We start from the raw sequence: 19,594 nt of genomic DNA, 5'->3' as shown, positions 1-19,594 counted from the left end.
CACCACTAGTGATTTTCCTTTTCCTGGATATCGCTCCCCCATATACAACTTGTTGATACCTATCAGATAGCCAGTCTCCAATCCAATGCACTAATCTAATATCCAACCCCATCCACTCTAGTTTGACTATCAATTTATCATACGGTAATCTATCAAAAGCCTTTGCAAAATCTAAGTATATTACTGTGTATCCTTCTCCTCTGTCCAAGGAAGCAATCACTTTATTGTAATAAGTAAGTAGATTACTAAAACATGACCTCCCTTTAGCAAATCCATGCTGTCCATCAAAGATAATACCATTGTTGTCAACCCAATTCTGGATCCTAGTTCTCACAAGCTTCTCTAACAACTTAACTACAACACCTGAGACACAGATAGGCCTATAGTTTGATGCTTGAGTTCTATCACCTCCTTTATGAAGTGGCACAATCTTGCCCTCCTTCCACTCCTTAGGAACTTGACCCAATGCAAGACTCATATTAAAAAAATATGTCAAGGCCGACATCAACTCCCTAGCACATTCCTTCAGAATATGTGGTGATACATTATCAGGTCCCACAACCTTATTAACATCTAGTTTGCTCAACTCTCCATACACCTCTTGCTCACTTACAGTCAGTCTCTCCACTCCATCATCAACTGCTCTCAATCTCTTCATGAAGTCACATTCACAAGATTGAAAGACCTTTATGAACTGCTCATTAAGTATCTCCACCACACCTTCTGCAACAGCTGTCTTTATAGCATTTTCTCCAGTCAATGTCATACTTCCATAATCATTCTTTCTTTTGCTGGCTACATATCGAAAGAACTCCTTAGGATTCTTTTTGGTTTCATTAGCTAACTGCTGTTCATATCTGACTTTTGCTACTCTTACTAACCAAGTCACCTGCCCTGCCTGGTCTTTGTAATCCTCATGGAACTGGTTATTTCCACTTCTCTTATGCTGTCTCCATAATGCCCTTTTTCTCTGTATCGCATGCTTAATCTTTATATTTAATCTTCTCACCCTTGGAATACATTTAGACATTGCATCTACCAGATAGTTCTTGAAAATCCCCCAAGCTCCAATGATCTCTTTTCCAGCTAACTTCTCATTCCATGCTACACCTGCAAGTTGTCTTCTGTGTTCTTCATAATCACCCACCCCCCTTGTAGTTCCACATATATCCTTTTCTCACAGAGGTCCTCACACTGCTGGCAACCACCCAGGTAATCACCTCATGGTCACTCTCACCAATTGGGGGGTGATTTGACACCTCATTTATAATTGCATCCTCTGATGAGATGACCAAATCCAAGACCCTCAATCGTCACGTGCCCTCTGTTACATACTGAGGTAGTTATCCCTCAAAAACTCAAGAAACTCATTTTCTTTACTTCCAGTTGCTATCTCTTCATTCCAGTCTATATTGCCATAATTAAAATCACCCATAATGATCACTCTTTTCTTATTTGCTTGGCTAATTTGATCAAAGATTTCATTATCACTACCATCCACACTACCTAGCCTATAACAACATCCAACCAAGTATTTCATTCCATTCACATCTATCTCACACCATACTGCCTCAAAACCACTGGCACTATTTCCCTCTTGCATCTCTACTTTGTATGGACATAACTCTTTCTCTATCATCAATAGTACTCCCCCTCTCTTTTTACCCCTTCTATCCTCACGAAATACATCATACTCTTCCATCACTATTACTGTCAGGATGTCGTCCTCATCTAACCATGTCTCACTTATTCCAACAATTTTTGGGTGAACAGACTCAATTAGTGCAACCATTTCATCTGCCTTGTTTCTTACACTTCTAGCATTTGTAATACAAACACAACAGCTCAATTCTGGATCTATAGCTAGTTCCACTGATACCACTCATTCGATGTAATCTCTCCATACTCAACTGGGGCCATTTCCCTTTCTCCTTATTCATTTTAGAACCTTCTTCAATTCCAATTGTTTCCTCTTGATCACAGGTCATCCCATTCCTTTCCTGTCTACACATGCTTTCACATCCACCTTTCTCACGCTGTGTACCCCTGTCCACCCTGTTCCTCTTGCACACGCATTCTCTCATTTTCCGTACTCACCACTCACTTCCTCATTCATAACTACTTCTTCAATCTCTCCTGCTCATCCACATCACTTCCCACTTCATCTGATTCATTCTCTGTACTCACTTCTCTACCTTCCAGCAGCAGTCTCTCCAAGCGACTCACACCATAACCACTCAAATGCAGTCCATCTCTCTTATATAGTTTACTTCATCCTTCAAACTCATTCCACACATTAACAAACTCTACTCCTTTCTCCTCACACATTTCAGCTAACATATTCATAATCCTTGCTCTCTGCCTCATCTCACCACTGTCATACCTAGGCAACACACGTACTACCCTTCCTGTCGCACTATTCTCTTCTATCCGTCTAAGCAGCTTCCTGATATCCATTCTGACGTCCTCTTTGTCCTCTGTCAAGTCATTTGTACCTATTAAAACTATTAACTCCTTTGCTCGCTCCCTCCTCATATCCAATGCCTCAATCACTCTATTCATTTACCACCTGGAAAACATACTTTGCACATCCTTTCATCCAGTACACCTTTAATAATGGAGTCGCCATACAGTGCCACTCACTCGTCTTTTGTTAACTCTTTGTACCAACATGATTTGTTTTAATCATTTTCATCCGAATTTTCTTAATTTCATTACGCATCCATTTCATCTCTTGCCTCATCCTACGCAACCCAAGATCCTTGGCTTCACACTTTCACTCTAATTCATCCTTTTGAGTTTACGTACTTTCAGTCCATGTGTCCAACTTTCACTATCATTCATTCTTTCGATTTTTCCAACTTTTGAACCTTGCGTCACACTATTTCCGGTTTCATTCTCTCACTTTCATTGCCTTCCACAACATTCATCTCACTTTTGTCCTTTTTTACCATCAATTATGGTTTTCAAATCACTCGTTTTCTTTTTCAATGATTTTTTTAAACAATTTTTCACCTTTCTTTCACACCATCCTTCTCTTTTGAACAAGCACTCATTCTCCCCACAACATTTTCGCTACTAACACTTTCTGTCATCAAATTCATACTACCACTCATCAAATCCTTGTTTAGCTCACACTTCGCACACACACCCTCCTTCCATCCGCCCTAAATATCCACAAATCATCTATGTAATCAAATTAGTACATGTAGCACACCTCTTTAACTTAAACCAAAGTCTAAGTTAAAGTCATGCAATGACAAAGCCGCCGCCACCTTTCCTCTAAGGTCTAATAACAACGAATTTATAGCTAAGTTTAGACAAAATATCCCACACACTAATACCAGTAGTACACAACTTTTATAGCACCTCTTACTCAAACAAACACTCATATACAATTAATTATTTCAAGAATAACTTATCTGAATCCGGAGCTCTTCTTACTGCCACTACGCTTGTCTCATGAGTGCCCTAATAATTATATCAATTAGTATTTCTGTGGCTGTTAACATTTCTCCATTTGACAGAACGTCTTATCTTAAAATGTGCTATTACCAGGTTAATGATCAGAATCTGAAGAAATGTTGAATCAGTGCTTTAAAACTTAGATTTATTTCCTTTCTTTTTATTTACTCTGTGCCTAATTCTGGCTGAAATAAATAGAAATATTCTGGGTTTTTTTTTTTTTTTTTTCAATGAACCACTAATGTCATTTGATCATCACTATCATCATTAATCTCTAGAAATCATGTTGATTTGCAAAGTTTTAGATACATTTTTCTTGTGGTATACAAATATTCAACAAACACATATATAAATATGTTGTAAACCATCTGTATCTATGTCTCTGAGCACCATATTAGGATTAGTTTCTAGTATAAAATATTTTATTTGAAAGGATATTAAAAATAAAAACAAAATGGGTTATTATCTTCTAAAACTGTTTGCTGGTATCCTCTCATAGTAATTCCACTCTAAGTTAAAAGAGTTTTAACAAGGTTAAGAATAATAGAAATAATAATTATTATTTGAACAATGAGTGCATAATTATCAGTGCACATAAACTTATTACCTGCTGAGCTACCAAAGCAGTAAATTTCTCTATCTCAGCTTGATCCAGTCCATTCGTAATGGTAATGCCAGTTGAAGCAGGAGGAAATTTTTTGGATTGTAATTTAATTGCATCCAAATTCTAAATTGAATATAAAAAGTCAACAAATATCTTAATATTATATCTCATTTTGGAAATGCATGTAAAATGAAGAGAAAAAGAGAGAAAAGTGTACCAAAAGAACTAGTCTTGTAACTGTAGTCTTGTTTGGGTACATTGTTAACTTTAAAAAAAAAAACGCAATATTGACTGATTATATTGAAAATATATGCTCAATATAATAATGATCAGGGGAGGGATTCGTTTTTAAGATACTACAGCAGAAAAAGAAAACACAAGTTTAGTAGGATATTATACTTATAGTGCAAAACAATAGAGTTTCCATAAAACAATGTCAGTAGAATCAGTACCTGACTTATAACAGCTATCCCATTAATACTGCTCTTGAGGGTGACAAAAACCTCAGACATTTTTGGAAGGAATATAATATCTTACAGATGCAGTATGGAGTGAGGTGACAGCAGAGTGTATCAACGGTGCATGGGAAGTTGAAGAAAAAGAAGAGAGAGAGGGAGAAATCAGGAGAAGCAACAAGACGCCAAGCCCCAAAAAGAGTACAGTAAAAAAATTGTCAGAGGGCATTTGTTTCTATTAAATAAGACAGTTCAGTTATTTGAAGAAATGGATCCCAACATTGAGAGATTTAGCAAAGTAGATAGACAGAATGCAATTGCTTGCTACAGAGAAATGTATGTAGAAAAGAAAAGGCAAACTATGCAGTTGCATTGGACGTAATACACAAATTTTTGAACAAGCTCACTCCTGTTGTCACCTAATCCCCTTAAGTTGAACCTACACCTTCCAAAAGATATGCACCTGGTATACCATCCTCAGAACACCTTGTTGTAATTCCTGAATTTGAAGAATTTGTTGTTGATTACTTAGCTTTCCATGTCTCCTGTGAAGAATCATGCAAGTAATAAATCAGGAGTTTTGAAGAATCACTTTTGCTCCATTTGTTTCCAACTGATATTTTAATAGTAAGTGCACAGAAGCATTGTACACTGATGTTTCATTATTTATTATTGTACAGTGCTATATGCCGTAATTTTGTGTTATACTTTGTCATCATCATCATTATCAAATTCCTGCCATGTACCTTCAAGGGGTGTACAGGATATGATAGTACTACATGAAAAATTTACATCATTACTAACTTCCTATCTGCAATTTTCCTCCATATCAGTCTGTTACTTGTCAAGACTCCGACATTATCAGATCTTCTATTTCCATTGTCTAAGGCACTTTGTACTGTATCAATCCACCTATATCTTGGCCTTCCTCTGGGTCGTTTTGCTGCCAACCCGGCAGAGAACACTTATTTTGCTAATCTTTCCTCTCCCATTCTATTTAAGTGACCATACCATCTGAGATTAGCTCTGCTAATGCATTCCTGGATGCTGACAATGTCAAGTTCTTTCCTAAATATCCTTGTTTTTAATATGATATTGCCATTGATGCCATCTGTTCACACCTCTAATCTTTCTCAGGACTCTCATATCTGCAGTCTCTAGTCTTTCGTCAAGTGTTTTACTTCTGACCCAGCTCTCAGATCCATAAGTTAAAACTGGTTTGAACACCGTCTTGTATACAGCTAATTTAGTATTCCGACTAATTTCTCTCTTATTCCATATGAATTTATTCAATAGGTTATACTTTATTCAATAAGTTATACTTTGTGCCTCTTATTTTACTTGCTATAAACAGAGTAAAATTTGTTGAAATAACACAACGGATTGATCCACACATGTTAGCAATCAGATATGTTAATAATTATGATTTCAAGTCTATATATTATATAAATATTTATTTGTTTATGAAAATTTGCTTTACATAAAATAAAATTTTGTAAAAAATACACGTGACCTCAGATTTTCTGCAATTGAAAATGTTTTGCTTGCCTGTATGCAGTATAGGGATCGTGGAAAGGAAGTTACTTTTCATATGTAGGTTCATTTTCATTCCAGTTCTCTAATGATGATGATGATCATCATCATAGATATCAAGGATAAGGCCGGAACAGGCCTAGCATGGCCTGTTCCGGCCTTAGAAGTCATCGTTGAATCGTTTAAGAGGACGTCCTGGTTTCCTTTTCCCTAATAGCTTGTACTTTAAGGCTTGTTTTGGAAATCTTTCTGTTTTCATTCTTTGTTCCATCCATTTATGTTTATATGTTTTAATTTTTTCTATTACTGGTTCTTGGTTTATTTCTTTTGTGATCAAATATGGTATACTTTGCAGTTTTTCTCATAAACTTCATTTCTGCTGTTGATAATCTTTGTTTGTCTTTTTGTTTTATTGTCCAGATTTCGCTTCCATACATTAAGACTGGTAGGGCTAATGTATTGCATACTTTTAGTCTGGTTTGTTTTTGAACTAGGTTTGGTTTAAATATAGAGTTAATTACACCTGTTATTTTTAAATATTTTGCAATTTTTACATTTATATCTTTTTCATTTTTATATGTGATCATACATCCTAGGTAGTTAAATGAATTCACCAGTTCTAAGATCTTATTATCTATTACTATTTTATTTCTTGCTGGATCTTGTCCTTTAAAGGGCATAGTTTTTGATTTTTCTGTTGATATTATCATACCCTAATCTTTGGATATCTCATTTAGATCTAAAATAGCTTTCTGTAAGTTATCTTCAGAATTTGTAATTATTATTTGGTAGTCGACAAAGAGGAGAGTGTTTAAGTTTACTGTAGGAGAAAGTTTAATTCCTCGATATAAATTTTCATTCCATTTAAGTAGATATTAAAAAGAATTGCTGAGAGGGGACATCCCTGTCAGACCCGTTGGTTTATCTCTCTCATATATGATAGCTCATGATTTAATCTTATTTGTATTTGATTATTTTCATATATACTTGTGATAGCTTTTAGGATATTATTTGGTATTTGTCTTTCTTTTAATATGCTAAATAATATGTTTCTTTTAACTTTGTCCAATGTTTTTTCAAAGTCAATAAATGCAAGATGTGTTTCTAAATTGTATTCTCTTCTCTTCTTTTCTCTATTATTAATTTTAGGCAAAAGGCCAGGTCTATACATGATCGTCCTTTTCTAAATCCATTCTGTACTTCTAAAATAAAGTTTTCAGAATATTTCATTAGTTTGCTATTTAAGATTCTGCTATATATTTTGTAACAGGAATTTAGTATACTGATACCTCTATAGTTTTTAGGGTCATCTCTATTACCTTTTTCCAAGATAGGAATCACAATTGCTTTTTTCCATTCTATTGGGGGTGGGACCAGTTGAAAAAATTTTACTTAAAAATAATAAGAGTCTCTCTTTGAACCTTGTTCCTGCATATTTATATAGTTCTGAACCTAACTTATCTTCTCCAGGGGATTTTCCGTTTCTTGTTTCTTTCAGGCTGATTTCTAATTCTTCTTTAGTTATTTCCTTTTCATTTTCATTAATTGTTTGCCAGTTGTCTTTTTTAAAATGTTTGTCTGTCCATAATTCTATGTAGTAATTTAGAAATTCTTCTAATTTCAATTCAGTGTTTAATTTTGTTTTCTTTGGTATCTGCATTTAATTGTTTCAAAATTTTATATACATTGGGTCTTATTTTATATAGATCATGTTCTAAATTAGAAACAAATTTGTTCCATGATTCTCTATGTCTTTTTCTGACTTCTCTTTTAGCTATGGCTCTTATTCTTTTATATTCTATTTCATCTTCTAATCTTTTACTGCTTAACCATTTGTTATAATCTTCTTTATTTTCTTTTTGATTATTTCTTTGATTGTATCATCCCAGATCTTCAGGTTTTTTCTTTTATTGAATTTTTTGGTTTTTCCTAAGTTTTCATTTGCTGCTGCATTTAGTATCGTTTTTATATTAAGCCATTCTATTTCTATTTCTTCATTTTGTTTTATTTTATCTAGATACTGGTTAATTCTTTGTTCATATAGCCATTGTACATTTGTGTCATTCAATAGTCTAGTTTTTATAAACAAATGTTTCAATTTTTCTTTCTGTTCTTGTTACTTGTAGCCATTTAGGTGGTAATCGTAATTTTATTTTAACAAGGAAGTGGTCACTGCTTATTTCATATCCTCTGTGAACTCTAACATCTAGTGAAATTTTTGATGTCTTTTCATTTAATATAAAGTAATCTAATATTGATGTCCATCCTCTTGCTACCCAAATATATTTATGTATGTCTTTTATGTTTATAGAAGGAATTCATTATTTTTAGGTTATTATAAACTACAAAGTCGATCAATTTTTTACCATTCCTGTTTAGAGTATGTTCTCCATGTATTCCTATATTATTATTAATTTTCGTGTTTCCAATTCTAGCATTTAAGTCTCCTGCTAAAATGACGTAATCATTTTTATTTATTTTATGATATATGTTTTGTAGCTGATTATAAAAACGAATATTATCCTGTTCTTCTGGGGCATATAAACCAATTATTGTTAAATAACCTCTATCTATTTTGATTCTAGCTTCTATCATTCTTTCATTCCATAATTTATAATGTTGCAACTGTTTTGAAAGGGAGTTATGAATCCAAATCATGACTCCTGCTTGTGCTCTTTGGTCTATGTCGACTTCACTATATATCACATTAAAATTTTTGGTTCTCATAGTTCCTTTTAATTTCTTTTTTGTTTCAGTGATTAATGCTATTTTAAAATTTCTTTCATTTAATAATTAGTCTAATTCTATTTCTTTTTATGCTATTCCTCTTACATTCCAGTTTGCTATGTGTATTATATTTTGTAGTTTCCATTTTTGTTTTACGTTTTCCATTCCAGGGTCGTTTCCCATAGATTCAATACGATTATCTTTTTCTGTCAGCTTACAAGTAGAATTATGTTCTCCATGTCAGGGGACTAGCCTGACGATGGAATAGTTCTGTGGTAGGGCTGCTACCTCAAGGCTTCTGAACTAGCCTTCTTCCGAATTTAAACCCATAGGAGGAATAGGGTATATTGAAGGGGGAAAGAGTAGATTATAGAAGAATTATAGTAAGGTTTATAGAGAGGGCATAGTTGTAAGGCCAGAAATGAAAAGACCCCATGGCCCTTGAGTACTCTAATAGCATAGGGGTCATAAAATAAGAAGAGTTGGCTAATAAGGCCTTATAGGTCCTTGTGTAGAGGCTTAAGTGCTGTGAGGACATTATGTTGGAGGTTTAATGGATTTTTTTACAACACTCAGAATGAATTAAATTAGAATTTAATACTCCTATATTTCGTCCTAGTCACTAGGACATCTACGGGGATTACAAAAACAATTAATGTAACATGCACACAAAAACTTACAATACTAAGCCCAACCACGTGGGTGACACTAAAGTCCTATCTAGGTGGAGCGCCCTCTAAGGGCGGTAGTAGGTGGCCTGGAATGTAAGGTGGGACCTCTGGTGATGAGTGTTTCCCAAATTTTCGGAAGCTTAATGCAACCGTATTTGTTAAGATTTGGTTGGTTTCTGAGAGCTGCTGCTGCTTCTAAGAAAAGTCTCTCTTTCTTGAATTTGCTGTGGTGGAGCATGGTGGTTTTCTTCCATGATACTCTGTGGGTGGTGTCCAAAACATGGTCAGCCAAGCCTGAATGGCCATAGTTGTGTTTAACGATGTACAACTTGTGTTCCTCCAGGCGGATGGATGCTGATCTGCCTGTCTGTCCAAAGTACGCAAGCTTACAGGAACAGGGTACTTTGTAAACTCCAGGCAGAGAGAAAGGGGGGAGCTGATCTTTCGTAGAACGGATAAGGGTAGCAAGTTTGCGGTAGGGCTTGTATGCTGTGTGCAGGTTATACTTTTTAAGTATCTTGGCTATTTTTTCTGAAGTGCCTCGGATGTAGGGTATGGTGATGGCATTTTTAAATTCTTGTTGACTAGAGGGACGAGGAATGGGGGAGGAATTGATTATTTTTTTGATACTGTGTTCACTGTAGCCATTGGAGAGGAAAGTTCTCTGTATGTGGTTAAGCTCAGTAGTGAGGGCGGTTCTATTGGAACAAAGATTGTGGGCTCTCTTGGTAAGGGTTTTAATGATGCCATATTGTTGTGAGGGGTGGTGGTGGGAGAGTTTGTAAATGTATCTGCCTGTGTGTGTGGGTTTTCTGTATACAGCGAAGGCAAGTGTATCATTAGGCAGGCGCGTGACTAAGGTGTCTAGGAAGGATAAACAATTGTTCTTTTCCTTTTCCATAGTAAACTGGATTCTTGGATGTAGGCTATTGAGATGACTGAGGAAGGAGTCTAACGTGTCTGGGCCATGAGGCCAAATGGAGAACACATCTACATATCTTAGCCAGATAGAAGGTTTGAGTGGGGCTGAGTCTATGGCTCGTTTTTCGAAATCTTCCATATAAAAATTGGCAGGGGGGGGTGAGAGGGGGGAACCCATGGCGGTTCCTTCTATCTGCTTGTAGATTTTGTTATTCCAAGAGAAATATCCTGAGTTGATGGCAAAGGAAAAGAGATCTAAGATGTCAGAGGGGAAAACGTGTTCTAAGAGATAAAGTGTCAGTTAAGGGAATATTGGTAAACAAAGAGGAGATATCAAAGCTTACCAATATGTCTGTATTGTTCAAGGTTAAATTTTCTGCGAGGGTTTTAAAGTGGGTCGAGTTTTTTATATAGGAAGCTGAATTTCCGGTGAGGGGGGACAGAGAGTTGGCCAGCTGTTTAGACAGTCTGTAACAAGGTGCATTGGTGGCATCTACTATAGGTCTGAGTGGGGAATTGGGTTTGTGGATTTTTGGTAAACCGTATATTCGGGGGGGGGGGGGGGGGGGGGGGGGGGGGGGGGGGGAAGGTTTAAGTTTTTTCGTGATGTCAGGGGGCCAGGAGGTTACTTTTTTAAGTAAGATTTTTAATTTCTTAACTTGTGTTTTTGTGGGGTCGTGTTCTAGTGGGATGTAGGTAGAGCGATCGCAGAGGATAGTGTTCACCATCCTTCCTCAAGAAAACCACCATGCTCCACCACAGCAAATTCAAGAAAGAGAGACTTTTCTTAGAAGCAGCAGCAGCTCTCAGAAACCAACCAAATCTTAACAAATACGGTTGCATTAAGCTTCCGAAGATTTGGGAAACACTCATCACCAGAGGTCCCACCTTACATTCCAGGCCACCTACTACCGCCCTTAGAGGGCACTCCACCTAGATAGGACTTTAGTGTCACCCACGTGGTTGGGCTTAGTATTGTAAGTTTTTGTGTGCATGTTACATTAATTGTTTTTGTAATCCCCGTAGATGTCCTAGTGACTAGGACGAAATATAGGAGTATTAAATTCTAATTTAATTCATTCTGAGTGTTGTAAAAAAATCCATTAAACCTCCAACATAAAGGCCTTATAGGAAAGATTAAAGTAAGTGGATCTTCTTCAAAGTAGTAGAAAGAGAGGAAATAGATCCAGCTGGGGGTCCATGGGAGTGCCGCTTCCCTTACAATCAGGATGATTGCCCCTTATGGCCCTGTTGGTTCACAAGTCCTTATTCAGTATATTCAGACCACCCCACCATACACACACACACACGGTGGGCTCCCCCTATCTGCCACCCAGGGGACGCGCTCTCTAGGGGTTACAGGGTCTCTAATGATATGTGTATTATACTACTAAATATAAAACATACTCGACTTGTCTCTGTACTGTATATAGTGGTAAAATAAAGCATCTTGTTTTTCTTGCATCTGCACTATAGTGTTTGTTGGGTAGCAGATGTTTTCACTATAAAGGAACATTTTTATTCCAGTCTTCTCAATAAATATACTGAGCAGAAATCCATTTATTCCTGTCAATAAAACAGAATCCTATATTTCATAAGAAAATGCATTTGGTAATTTCCAACAAAATATTAGCATAGACATATAACATCATTTACAACTTGTGAAATAATGTAATAATTGTGAGTTCTGCATAAAAACACAAATTGTTTCATGTATTTACTTTTATTTATTATATATATAAAAAAAAAGCAAATTATTACTTACAGATATATAAACAAAACTGTACACTGATCATAATAATCATTACTGAATAAAATAAAATTCTTCTTAGAAAACAAAGCATTTGTTTTGTCTGGAGGTTGTTGAAAAAGTTCAGAAATGGAAGAAAGAGTGAGGCAAAAGAAATTAGAGATGATAAAGGTGACATGAAAACTGAAGAAATGGATATCCTTGATGTAGGAGTAATTACTTCGAAAAATTGCTAACAAAATAAGCAGTGACAGCACTGTGGTAGAAATCACTCAACAGGCATTCACTCAGGAAATCATATCCATACTTGAAGTAGGAAAAAGTAATCAAAAGCCCCTGAAATGTTGAAAAGCAGCAGGAATAGATGATATTCAACTAGAAATGCTCAAGTATGAAGGTATAAAAGTCTTACAGTGGCTGCACTGCATAGTTCAGAAGGCCTACACAGAGGGATGAATTCCAGATGATTGGAGCAGAGCTCTCATAGTACTCATATATAAAGAAGGAAATAAAACTGAATGTGAGAATTACAGAGGTATTTCATTACTGAGTGTTCCTGGTAAGATATATGCAAGTATACTTTTGAGAAGGATTGTGGAAGAGAAGCTTGGTGAAGAACAAGCTGGATTCAGGACAAATAGAGGCTGTCAGGATCAGATTTTCACTTTAAGACAAATAGTTGAGAAATCATGGGAATATAACAAAGATCTGTATTTAACTTTTGTAGATCTGGAAAAGGAATATCAAGGTGCCAAGAGAAAAGCTATTCAGAATGCTACAGTATATGGTATAAATGGGGCATTATATCAAGCGATACTTAGTCTTTATTTGAATCCTTTCTTTTAGGCTTACACAGTGATCCGAATGCATTTTTGAAAATCATGGAGACAACTACCATGTTTGAATAAAAATTTTAGTTTAATATAACTAAAATCTACATAAGGAATCCTGCGAAATCCTGATAAACCACCCAAATATCAACAACAAAGATGGCATGAAAATTCCAAGGATCTGGATGGCACACATTCAGCCTACCTAATATGAAAGATACAGCATAAGTCAGGACTCTAGCCAATCCTTAGCTAATATTAGAAACCATTCCATACCAACTAGCTGGAAGATGTGAATATATGTATATAGTAGACAACACTAATAATAGGACTCTAGCATTGATGTATAATTTTTTTTAAATTTTTTATTTTTATTTTAATTTAAAAAATTTTTTTTTAAAATTTTTATTTTTTTATATTTTTTTTCTTACCAGAGGTCAGGCCAACAATCGTTGTAGCGGTTGGTCAGTGTCTTTAACAAACCAGTTTGATTGTAGTTTAGCTTGTTTCCTGTGCATGGTTGTATGCTCCAGAAGATGACCTTGACATAAAGGTCGAAACGTCGAATGGAGATTTTAGTTATATTAAACTAAAGTTTTTATTCAAACATGGTAGTTGTCTCCATAATTTTCAAAAATGTAGTCTTTATTTGAGTTGTAAGTAAGCAGTTAGAATTGAAGGAAGTACAAGAAGATGGTTTAACATTAAATATGGCGTCAGACAAGGATGTACATTATCTCCTCTGTTATTATCTATATGAATCACATTATGAAGGAAAGTGGTATTAAACCTGATATCAAAATTGGAGATGTTAATCTCAGCTCCTTCTTTATGCAGATGATGTTATACTTTTTAAATAAACCCAGTACAAGTCTGCAAGATTCCCTGACTAAACTGAATAACTGTTGTAATAAATTTGGTATGAAAATCAGCAATAACAAGACAAAGACAATGAAAATAAGCAGAAACATTGAAAATATCAACTGCATTGTGAATGGAGAACCTATAGAACAAGTAAAACATTTCTGCTACTTAGGCACGATGTTCAGTGAAGATGATAAATTAAATATGGAAATAGACAACAGAATTAACAAAGCCTGTATAGTAGAATGCTTTCTTCTTTTCCTTCACTGCCTCTTTAACTTCCTGTGTCCACCAGGGAGTTCTGATTTTTTTATCTTTGCACACAACAAGCATATCAAAAGTTCCTGGCAAATAAGTCAGCTTTTACTCTTACAGAATACAGAGACAATTGTAAGAAAGCTAAACAGTGTGTAAAACTAGCTAAACAAAAGTCATGGGAGGACTTTGGCAAGAATATAGAAAATAAATATCAAGAAGGTGGCAAAATATTCTGGAGGTTGTTGAAGAAGCTTAGGAATGGAGGAAAGAGTGCTGTAAAAGGAATTAGAGATGATAAAGGTGAAATGAAAACAGGAGAAAAAGATATCCTTGAAGTATGGAGTAATTACTTTGAAAAACTGCTAAATGAAACAAGCAGTGATGACAGCACAGTGATAAAAAACACTGACCAGGCATGCAGTCAGGAATACATATCCATACTTGAAGTAGAAAAAGCCATCAAAGGCTTGAAATGTGGAAAGGCAGCAGGAGTAGATGATATTCGACCAGAAATGCTGAAGTATGGTGGTATAAGAGTCTTACAGTGGCTGCACTGCATAGTTCAGAAAGCATGGACAGAGGGACGAATTCCCGATGATTGGAGTAGAGCTCTCATAGTACCCATATATAAAAAGGGAAATAAAACTGAATGTGAGAATTACAGAGGTATTTCCCTACTGAGTGTTCCTGGCAAGATCTATGCAAGTATACTTGAGAAACGGTTGAGAAGAATTGTGGAAGAAAAGCTTGGTGAAGAACAAGCTGGATTCAGGCCAAATAGAGGCTGTCAGGATCAGATCTTCACTTTACGATAAATAGTCGAGAAAGCATGGGAATATAACAAAGATCTGTATTTAAGTTTTGTCGATTTGGAAAAGTCATATGACAAGGTGCCAAGAGAGAAGCTATTCAATACGCTGCAGTTATATGGTGTCAATGGGGCATTATATCAAGCAATACTTAGTCTTTATTTGAGTTGTGAGTCAGCAGTTAGAATTGAAGGAAGTACAGGAAGATGGTTTAATGTTAAATCTGGTGTGAGACAAGGGTGTATATTATCCCCTCTGTTATTCATTATCTATATGGATCACATTATGAAGGAATGTGGTATTAAACCTGATATCAAAATTGGAGATGTTAATGTCAGCTCTTTGCTTTATGCGGATGATGTTATACTTCTAAATAAATCCGCTACAAGTCTGCAAGATTCTCTGACTAAATTGAATAGCTGTTGTAATAGATATGGTATGAAGGTCAGCAATAAAAAGATAAAGACAATGAAAATAGGCAGAATCATTGAAAATGTCAACTGTGTTGTGAATGGAGAACCTGTGGAACAAGTAAAACATTTCAGCTACTTAGGCACAATTTTTACTGAAGATGGTAAACTAAATATAGAAATAGACAACAGAATCAGCAAAGCTGGTATCGTGGGAAGTCAATTGAATAAATTCATATGGAATAAGAAAGAAATTAGTCGGAACACTAAATTAGCTGTATACAAGACTGTGTTCAAACCAATTTTAACTTATGGATCTGAGAGCTGGGTCAGAAGTAAAACACTTGACCAAAGACTAGAGACCGCAGATATGAGAGTCCTGAGAAAGATTAGAGGCGTGAACAGATGGCATCAATGGCAATATCATATTAAAAATGAGGATATTAGGAAAGAACTTGACATTGTCAGCATCCAGGAATGCGTTAGCAGAGCTAATCTCAGATGGTATGGTCACTTAAATAGAATGGGAGAGGAAAGATTAGCAAAACAAGTGTTCTCTGCCAGGTTGGCAGGAAAACGACCCAGAGGAAGACCAAGATATAGGTGGATTGATACGGTACAAAGTGCCTTAGACGATAGAAATATAAGATCTGATAATGTTGGAGTCTTGACAAGTAACAGACTGATTTGGAGGAAAATTGTAGATAGGAAGTTAGTAATGATGTAATTTTTTCATGTAGTACTGTCATATCCTGTACACCCCTTGAGGGTACATGGCAGGAATTTGATGATGATGATGATGATGATGTATAGTAGAAAGTCAACTGAATAAATTTATATGAAATAACAGAGAAATTATCAAAACCTAAATTAGCCGTATACAAGACAGTGTTCAAACCAATTTTAACTAATGGATCTGAGAGCTGGGTTAGATATAAAACACTTGACCAAAGGCCACAGATATGAGAGTCCTGAGAAAGATTAGGGGCATGAACAGATGGGATCAAAGGCAATAGCATATTAAAAAAGAGGGTATTATGAAAGAACTTGACATTGTTAGCATCCAGGAATGTGTTAGCTGAGCTAATCTCAGGTGGTTTCGTCACTTAAACAGAATGAAAGAGGAAAGATTAGCAAAACAAGTGTTCTCTGCCAGGTTGGCAGGAAAAGACCCAGAGGAAGACCAAGATATACGTGGATTGATACAGTAAAAAGTGCCTTAGAAGACAAAAACATAAGATCTGATAATGTTGAAGTCTTGACAGATAACAAATTGATTTGGAGGAAAATTGTTGAAATGAAGTAAGTTTTTCATGTAGTATATCCTGTACCCTCTGTGAGGGTACATGTCAGGAATTGATAATGATAATGAAAACAAACAAAATATGAATTAAAAAAAAAAAAATAGAAATAAATACACATAAACAAGCAAACAATTTATACAAGATCATTTGCTTTTTTACTGCTCCATCAATGTGCCCATTCATGCCACACCAAGATAAATCATCTGATTGCTATTATTAGTTCAACAGATAAGCCCCCCCCCACCCTCCTTCCCCTGACCATTTACTAAGCTATCAGTGTATACAAGGCACTGTTTATTATTGGTTAATTATTTATATTTCAATTATAAATGCTCAATTAAATGTATTCTTCATGTCTACTTCAGAAAAATTAGGAAAAGATGCATTATGGAAACTTGCTCACAGAAAGAAGATGCATGTATATTAGTTAAGTGAGGCTTTTTATCTTTGTATATGCTAAGGAATTTGAAATAAGGTAGAATGAATGAGTAAAAACAATAAAATAAGTGCTGCAAAGGAAGCTGTCATATGACCAGACATTTAGCTGAATGCTAAGTTGTTCAGTTTGTTTTTGTAAAGTATTTGATGTTACCTTTCAGAATTGTATTGAACTTTGAGAGTCAGAAAGTGAAAGAATTTTCTTTGAACTCAGACAATTCTAGAATGACTAATAAAGCTATATAATAAAGCTGACTGTAAATATATATAGCTTTATTAGTTGCAAACTAATTGTAATTATATGGATTAAAGGAATATTAGATCTCCTTAGAGAGTATTACTTATTATAGAGAATTGTACGTGTTGTAGTTATATGATTACAGTGAATATTTAAATTTTTTATATACTAGAGCTTTATTCTTTGAATATACACAGCATGTTTATTCTTTAAGTCAAGGCACCATCGCAGATATGAATGTGAAACATTCTGACCAACTAAAAATAAAATTATATATATTGTTATATTATACTCCACAACTGACTTTAATACATATGTTGGATGGGGAATAACATAGTTGGTGCCATCAAGCATTTCAAAATATAACAAGACTGCTCCAGACATGCTTGTATAGCTCTTTAGTTTTATAAAATAAAGCTGGTCTTTTTTTTTTTTAATAGATACAAAAAACTTTTTACTATTAAAAAAAAAACTATTGCTCCCTAGAAATATAATGTGAGCTGACTGTAAATATTATTATATAAGAAATGTTGTGTACAAAGAAATTTTGTAAAGAAAATTAAGAAAAAAATTTTTTTTAAGTTACAAATAATATTAAGCTTATACAAAAGATTTTCTCAGGATATATTTACATGGATAATACTAGTACTAAAAACTAAAATAAAGAAAAACGTTTACATACTTTTTCAGGAGATTCTTGTCTACCAGTATATTTCTTTTTCAGTTTTTCAATGTGGTCTTGTTCAATCTTTTTGAATAGTGGACTTGGCTTAAAAGAAGATAGTTTTTGAGTCATCAAATTTTATCTAATTTAATGAATATGTTAATAACATTATTTTTTTTTTCTTTTGAAAAAATGTTGAATAATGTAATGCATACCTTTCCAGTAACATGACCAGGGGGCAGAAAACAGATAAATTCTGGCATAAGAATTTGACATTCATCAGGACTATTAAGCTGGTTTCTCAAGTTCATGCATATGTCAGGCATATATGGTTCAAGTAATATAGCAAGCAAACATGCAATGTTTGCACTCAGTCCCATTATGGTCCCTGCACGATCCCTACACAAAAAAGAGAATACACATTTCTGTTTGTTCTTTTTTAGCAGAACAATCCTTAGACAGCAAAAATGAAACACCATATTCAATAAAATTATAAGTGGTTCTATATGTATTGTAAAAGAATATAAGTTGAGAAGATTGATTGACACACACACATGCCATTGTTAGTGTAGTAGACTCTCTCTCTCTCTCTCTTTATGTGTATATATACGTGGGTGGTCTGAAAAGTTCTCAGCCTAACAATGAAAAAATGGATTTATAATTTCAAAATTATTTTTATTTTTCAACATAATCTCTCTCTTAAGACTAATACATTTATTAGCAATGCTCCAGCACCATTATCCTGTCCCCATAATAGTTCTCAGTAAGATCTGCAAAACACCCCTCTAGAGCTGCAATCACCTCTTGATTTGAAGAAAAACGCTGACCAGTGAGGAAGAGTTTTAGTTTTGGGAAGAGACAGAAGTCAGAGGGAGCCAAATCTAGAGAATAGGATGGATGTTCCAACAATTCGTAGTAGTGCAGTTCCATTAATTTTCCCATTGCCAACACACCTTTGTAGGTAGGTGCACTGTCCTCATGAAAGATGTTTTTTCTTCTACAAGCCGGGTCTTTTTTTCACGAATTTTTTTGTCTAGTCTGGTTAAAAGATTGGAATAATATTCCCTGGCTATTGTTTTATCATTTTCAAGGTAATTAATAAACAAAATGGCTTTAGCATCCCAAAACACCGATGCCATGACCTTGTCTTCTTTGGCACTGCACAACCAGCTTCTGTCCACTGTTTTGACTTCGTTTGGATTCTGGTATATACTGGTGAATTCAAGTCTCATCCATAGTAATAAATTGACGCACAAAATCAGTTTTATTCTTGTAAATGCTCCACACACTGTTCAGAGATTTTCATGCGAGTGTGTTTTTGATCTGCATGGCATTCATCTTGAGCAAAGCTTTTTTTTCGTTTACAATTCGTCATGCAAAATATATCTACATGTTATTTTGAAATGCCTATAGTTTCAGCAATTTCACGCACTTTGACTTGTGTCCAATACCATATCGTGCACTGATCAATGATTTCTGGTGTTGTTACACTTTTTGGACGTCCATCATATGGATCATCTTCAAGGCTGGCACAGCCCTGTTTAAACTCAGCAGCCCATTTCTTAATTGTTGAAAATGAAGGAGAAGAGTGCCCATAAACTTTTATGAACTTCGAATGAATTTCTTTTGGCATTAAACCGTCTTTTACAAAGA

At 35.0% G+C, this 19,594-nt stretch overlaps 1 protein-coding gene across 1 annotated transcript in view; it reads right to left on the bottom strand.

The window, feature by feature from the left end:
- MetRS (methionyl-tRNA synthetase 1) overlaps positions 1 to 19,594 on the bottom strand; it is a 257,104-nt gene that overhangs the window by 9,668 nt on the left and 227,842 nt on the right. The window contains exons 19-21 of the mRNA XM_090413131.1: positions 18,157 to 18,340; positions 17,960 to 18,046; positions 4,073 to 4,192 (exon numbers count right to left, since the gene is read on the bottom strand). Coding sequence (XP_090269257.1) covers positions 4,073 to 4,192; positions 17,960 to 18,046; positions 18,157 to 18,340 — 391 coding nt within the window. The remainder of the gene's footprint in view (positions 1 to 4,072; positions 4,193 to 17,959; positions 18,047 to 18,156; positions 18,341 to 19,594) is intronic.

The sequence above is a fragment of the Typopeltis vanoorti genome, chromosome 23 (genome assembly GCF_054136105.1).
Source record: "Typopeltis vanoorti isolate ZY-2024b chromosome 23, IOZ_Tvanoo_1.0, whole genome shotgun sequence".
Classification (NCBI taxonomy): domain Eukaryota; kingdom Metazoa; phylum Arthropoda; class Arachnida; order Uropygi; family Thelyphonidae; genus Typopeltis; species Typopeltis vanoorti.
This window is presented reverse-complemented; position numbering and strand designations above follow the sequence as displayed.